The sequence below is a fragment of the Anomaloglossus baeobatrachus genome, chromosome 1 (genome assembly GCF_048569485.1).
Source record: "Anomaloglossus baeobatrachus isolate aAnoBae1 chromosome 1, aAnoBae1.hap1, whole genome shotgun sequence".
In the NCBI taxonomy this organism is placed as follows: domain Eukaryota; kingdom Metazoa; phylum Chordata; class Amphibia; order Anura; family Aromobatidae; genus Anomaloglossus; species Anomaloglossus baeobatrachus.
In genome coordinates, this window is record NC_134353.1 from 920,340,392 (window position 1) to 920,346,617 (window position 6,226).

At 44.8% G+C, this 6,226-nt stretch overlaps 1 protein-coding gene across 1 annotated transcript in view; it reads left to right on the top strand.

Annotated features, from left to right (window-relative positions):
* The window catches only part of LOC142302147 (acyl-coenzyme A amino acid N-acyltransferase 1-like), a 30,740-nt gene extending 25,490 nt beyond the window's left edge, over positions 1–5,250 (top strand). The window contains exon 4 of the mRNA XM_075343232.1: positions 3,719–5,250. Within this exon, the coding sequence (XP_075199347.1) occupies positions 3,719–4,315 (597 nt within the window). The 3' untranslated portion in view covers positions 4,316–5,250. The remainder of the gene's footprint in view (positions 1–3,718) is intronic.
* Positions 5,251–6,226: the final 976 nt, after the last annotated feature.

Genomic DNA, 6,226 nt, shown 5'->3' on the forward strand with positions numbered 1-6,226 from the left:
ATCAATGACTGTGGAAATTTACATGTTCTCTTCAGGCAGCCATCTTTATAAATCTCAATGGAGCGACACCAAACAAAAGTTCCAATTTATCATGCACTCCTGAAAATTCACAAAGGGATTTTCCCTCCCCCTTTCAGGCCAATTATATCTGGCATTGGCTCCCTGGGAGAAAAATTGGGTGCTTGGATAGACCATTTTCTTCAACTTCTTGTAAGCGATCTTCCAGGTTTTTTGAGAGACACTAAATCACTGATTAATAATATGAATTCTATTTCATGGCACAGGGATTATATATGGTTGATTTGCGATATAGTTAGCCTGTACCCTTCTATACCGCATCATGTGGCCATTGATTGTCTAAAACAGTTTCTCTCAAAGCACAGTTCGTATCCCATTAATATCCAGAATTTTATCATTACAGAAATTAACTTTTTGTTGACTTCCAACTATTTTACATTTGAGAGGGAATTTTTTCTGCAGAAATGTGGAGTTAGCATGGGGGGGGATTTTCCCCCTCTCTTGCTAATATTGTGGTGGCTATTTTTGAGGAATCTCACATGGTATGAATACTAGGAAGGATCTCATAACACAGTACATGTAACTATTTCTTTATCTGGTATTCTTTATATTTCAGGTTTCTCTTTTCTTGAATTTAAGAGCAATTAAATACTCCTCCTTTTCAAACAGGGGTTCCTTTGTCCTACACTTGCGCCAGAAATACAAAATTCCTTTTATAGATTTTTTTTTGGCCTTTTTTGGCCTTATAACAAACATATTAAATATGGCGCTTTTTTAAAAGTGTCTCTTCACAGAAATATATATTTTTTATGTTGTTACATCTATCTAATGTCAGCAAATAGATATATATTCACTAAGAACGCAAAAGGAATGTTTTTCTAAGTAAATAATATGGCTTCTTTGATTACGGTACATTGTTTTTAATAACCTTTTTCTTTTTTTTTTGTGTTTTTGTTTCCACTATGCATTGTTTGTGCGGTTTTAAAGTGCATTTTTTTGTCTCTGTGATATACACCACAGTTTGTGCTGCTCACATAATGTCTTGATTGGGTGTGTTTATCTTGACTAATTATTTTAACCTGTCTCAGGACGCGCATCTAATTTAAATAACCTCTTTTGGAGACATTTTGCGCATTCCATGATTAAGACCTCAACAGGTTGAAACGCGTAGGAAAAATCCTCTGCCCTGTTCCTTTGTGCCTCTTTTGTATTTACTGATGGATGTTTTTATGGATCTAATAAAGAGAATTTACTTTTAAATATTTCTCTATCCTCCTGGAGACGCTGGAAATCCTTTTGTTTCAAGTGATATTCCAGCTTAAGCAGCCCACTTGTGTGCCTGACAGGGTGTGGTGCAAGGTGTATCTAGGATTTGTGAATGCTGGGGGAGGCAGTACTGCAGGTTAGGTTCCCAGAACCATTAGGGGTTTAAACCTGCACTGGAGAGAAAGATTGTGCAGAACCCTGTGACGACCTGACTAAGCGTCACACATACAGCTTAGGTGCTTTCTCACTAGGGTAGGCTGGGGCTGGCCATCACGAGGCATGGGACTTTCCCGGTCACTAGGACAACCACCTGGGGGTTGGGTACCACTTGGGGTAGAAGTAGGAGCAACCTTCATGTGACGCCCTGGGCAAGCCAGGGGTCACAGGTCATCACACCACCACACCCTACACCCCAGCTAGGCACACCAGCTAACCCAAAAATCCTTGTTGCCTTCCTCCAGAGTCTGATGTTCACACCAGGGGGTGGGCCAGGTGGTTGGCTCCGCCCACCGAGGAGTTCACAGCTCTGGAGGCGGGAAGAACCAGGCAGTTCAGTTCAGGAGGTGAAGGAGTAAACATGGAGAACAGTTAAGGAAGTGAAAGTAGAAGGAAGAGAAGTGGTAGAGGAGCAAAGGAGAAAACTGGAGTAAAGGAGTAAAAGTGACAGTAAGAAAGCCTGAAGCTGGTCCGGGTGTGTGCCCCGGACTGAGACAGCAAGGTCAGCAGACGGCGGTGATTGTCCGCAGGGGTGACTGCTCGGAGGTTCCTGGAAGGACCGCGGACGGGTGGTGACCCGGCGGTCTGGAGCAGTGTACAAGGAACAGTCAGCACCAGGGCAGGGGCCTCTCGGACCCCGGCAAGGCTAGGAGTCACCATAATTTGCCAAATCCGTCAGTGAAGGGGACGTCTGTCTCCCAACAACCAAGTCCCGATTGAAGGCAACAGTCCAACCATTAAAGTAGAGACACCGCCACCGCCAGGGCACCAGTTTCTAAGGGCCAGCACCTGCGGGCAAAGAGTAGAGCTCCTCCGGTCCAGCTTGAAGCCGGGGAGTGGGTTACCGGTGGGAACCCATCTAAACCATCAACAACATTAGGTGCAGGAAAAGGGACATCACCGACACCTACTGGGGAAAGCAAGTGCAGCCGTCCGTGGGAACCGTCTTTCCAGCCGTGTGTTTTACTGAGAACTGTGTCAACGTCTCAGGCTGAGTGAGTACCACAGTACCGCAAGGCACAGCGCTGCCCCCCACGTCCCTGCACCCACCAAGCCCTGCATCTCCCACCTCATCACTGGGCCCCGGGATCACCAACCCCTACCCACGGAGGGGCAACACAACAACTTGCTGCTCCACAGCATCACTCCCGGGATCCCCACACAGAGCAGCGGTGGTGTCAACAACTCACCACAACCGTGGGTGGCGTCACGGACAATAACCAATCCCTACACCCAAAATCCCCTTTCACTCACGGGCGAGGAGCGCCGCTCGAGAACCCCCGGGATCCGGCCCATTGCTCGAGCCACCACTGAGCAGCCGCAGCCGGACCTGAGCAGGGGGGTTAGCGCAGTTCTGACACCCTCCTCCCCGCCCGCGACATTCACACAACCGTCAGTCAAGTAGGGACTACAGTTCTGGGAACACGACACCATTCTCTTCAACTTCTTTCGTCTCAGAGCCTGAGGCTTGGAGCAGGAAACTCAGCCCGGGTTCTTCACTTCATAAAGGGGTAACCCTTGTGAAAGGACACACTCTGACCTCCGACTTATCCGGGATCGGCTGGGGCCCATCACAGCAGAAATCGACACTCTATGGGCAGCTATCACACAGAGAGTAAAGACCTTGAACCGCAACGACTGTGTCAGCCCATCCTTGCCGGCGCCGGCGCCCTTCGCTTCAGCGCCAACGGCCACTGCCACCACCATCATCCTACCCTGGGGCCAGGCTCTACCTGTGGGGTGCCAAACCATCTGAGCTGCGACACCATCCGCCCCAGAGGACAGCACCCACAGCGGCGGCTAATCCCTGGCCACATACCACAGGTGGCGTCACGAGACAACTACTCTCAACATCCCCACCATCATCCCCTCGTCCTTCCATTTTATTGACACCGATAGGGTCATAAAACCGGGCAGGGCCACCCGTGACATCCCCTGACTCTCACCAACCCAGTTACGAGTATTCCCAAGACCCCGTGGGGCCCATCATATGCATGTTTGATTGCTCGGACACATGGACATTATATAAGGGGGACCTCTGTCTAGCGTTCACTGTCATAGACCAAGTCCGCCCCCGTATTACCTGGATAGCCATTAGTTTGAATGGTCGGCTAAATACCATGTAATTGCCATAGGTTGAATGTGCTCTATTAACTGTGCACCAATTTATATACTTGTAGATATAGAAACCAATGTCATAATGTATTCTACTCTTTAGGTATCAGGTGATGGAGTTGGAGTGGTCGCTATATGTAAAGGAGCTGAGGTGGCTTTAGCTATGGCGTCCTACCTGCCTCAGATCGCTGCTACAGTATGCATCAATGGATCCAATGCCGTGAATGACATCAACCTATGTTATGGTGATCTGGTTATTAAAGCCATACCTTTCAAAATGGAAAGAATTTTATGCATAGACTTTTGGTCCAATAGCTTTGCCAACATCATCGACAATCCAAGAAAACCAGAATACCAAGACTCTATACTTCCCCTGGAGAAAGCCAGGGGCCCCATCCTCTTTATGGTGGGAGAGAAAGACCAGCATATTAATAGTTTGTTCTTTGCGAGAGAAGCAAAATCTCGGGCAGAGAAGTATGGCAAGAAGGATGTATATGTGCAATGTTATCCAGGAGCGGGGCATTCTATAGAGCCTCCTGGTTTCCCTTTCTGTCCAGTATCACAGGGTTCGTACTTTCCGCTTCCTTTGACTTGGGGTGGAGAACTTCTTCCTCATTGTAGAGCGCAAGAAACTAGTTGGAAAGCGCTTCAAGAATTTTTATTTAGAAATATTAGGTGCTCTCGACGGAATAAATTGTGATAATTTCTATTAATTGGGGAATCTATGTCCATCCTGCATCTTATGCACAAAGCTGAAAATTAAGATTAATGTAGTTCCAGTGTCTAGACTGGTTAACGAATGTACGGGAATTAGTCAGTTGATTCATGCTGACCAAACCAAAGGCTGAATAAATCAGAGCCCAAATGCAGCCAGATATGTTTTTCTCTGAAATGCTCCAGTGTTAAATTTCCCTCCAGGACCATAGTGAGAGATGTGACTAGTCCAGCACTGCCCTGGGCTGTCTTCTCCCTGTACTGCTCCAAGTTATTGACAGGTCTCTTCCTTCTCTGTACGTAATGCGAAAGAGACTGAAAAGAAAAAGGCGCTAATAGGCTACTAACGTTACAAACGTTTATGGAATAAATATCAGATGTGCTGCCCTGATACAGTTGTGAAATTAGTCACAATTGCTATTGAAAGTGTGTATTGTTATGGCTGCAACAGGCACCATGAGATCAAATAGAAGTGGACTCCCATGCTGTCGTAAGAAGATGGTCAGCAGTAATGGTTAAATGTGATTTTATTACACGTTTCAGAGTTCACATCTCCTTCCTTAGATAAATCACACATGCACAACTACCAGATGTGCCCGGCATTCAGAAGCGCGGTTACAGATAACACAGGTACGTGAGGCACCAATGGTGATGCTGCATTGAATAGCATGTTAGCACGCCCATGTGCTAGTTGGGGGATATAACTCCCTTGGGACTAAGCCCACGCTAATTAGCATAAGATAAAACATCTTTAGAAATACTTTTTCTAAAGATCTCCTTATCTATGCTAGTCTTGCCTTCTGGACATTTGTCAATTCAGCATAATTTCCCATGACTGTGTAACCTACTGAACCAGACTAAAGCGGGCTTTACACACTGCGATATCGCCCGAATTTTGTCGTTGGGGTCACGGTTTTGGTGACGCACTTCCGCAATCGTTAGCGATATAGCTTTGTGTAACAGCGTTCAGCGATGTAAAATCGTCGCAAAAGCGTGATTTATCGCTGATCGGCTACACGGGTCCTAATTCCCAAAAATCGTTGTTATTTGTTTGTAACTATCGTTGCTCGTTCCTTTCTACATACTTTACGTTACGTGTGACACTACTAAAGCGACTTTAAAAATTGTTGCCTCTTGCGTCATCATCGATACGGGCGTGTATGGTGGTTTAAATGTTCAATACGCCTACTTGTTTCCTATTTGGTAACGCATCTGCTCCATGATTGGACCATAATATATGTAATACGCTAACATCCTTTTAGCGTTTATCCATTTGGTGGGTTCATTTCCTAGGTTCATTTCGTAGGTTGTGGACGTGTCCTGCTGCCTCCGTGTCCGGCGTATAGTTTGGCGTCATTCGTCCGTGAGATAAACTTCGCATGTGAGGTTTTTTTTTTTATCTTTTTTTTTTTTTTTTTTCTTTTCAATAATTGTTGTTTAATTTTGTTTACTTTTATAGATTTATGTCTTCCTTTGTATTATAACATTTACATATGTTTGTAGTATTAAATTGGGTTTATCCTAATTTAGTAAATAGCCTAGATAATGACTGTATTTGTGTTTATTTAATACATTACAGTTAGATATATGATATTATCCATTATTGTATGTTATTCAAGATTGCAGGCATCCAAACTTTAAAGTTTAAAAGACGTAAAACATTACTGTGACCAATAAGAATAAGAATCATATATGTTAAATGTTTATATTGTGAGACACAAAAAAAATGGTTTAATATTTTAAAAATTAAAAAAAAAAAATACCAAAAAATTTACTAAATCATTCTCTGTTATGCAGGCTAAATATGCGTAGTGAGCATGAAAATGCCGTCATAGCTGCCATGCTTGTAGCCGGAGGAGCCCTTGCACTTGCCGAGGATCATGACATGCGATGCAGA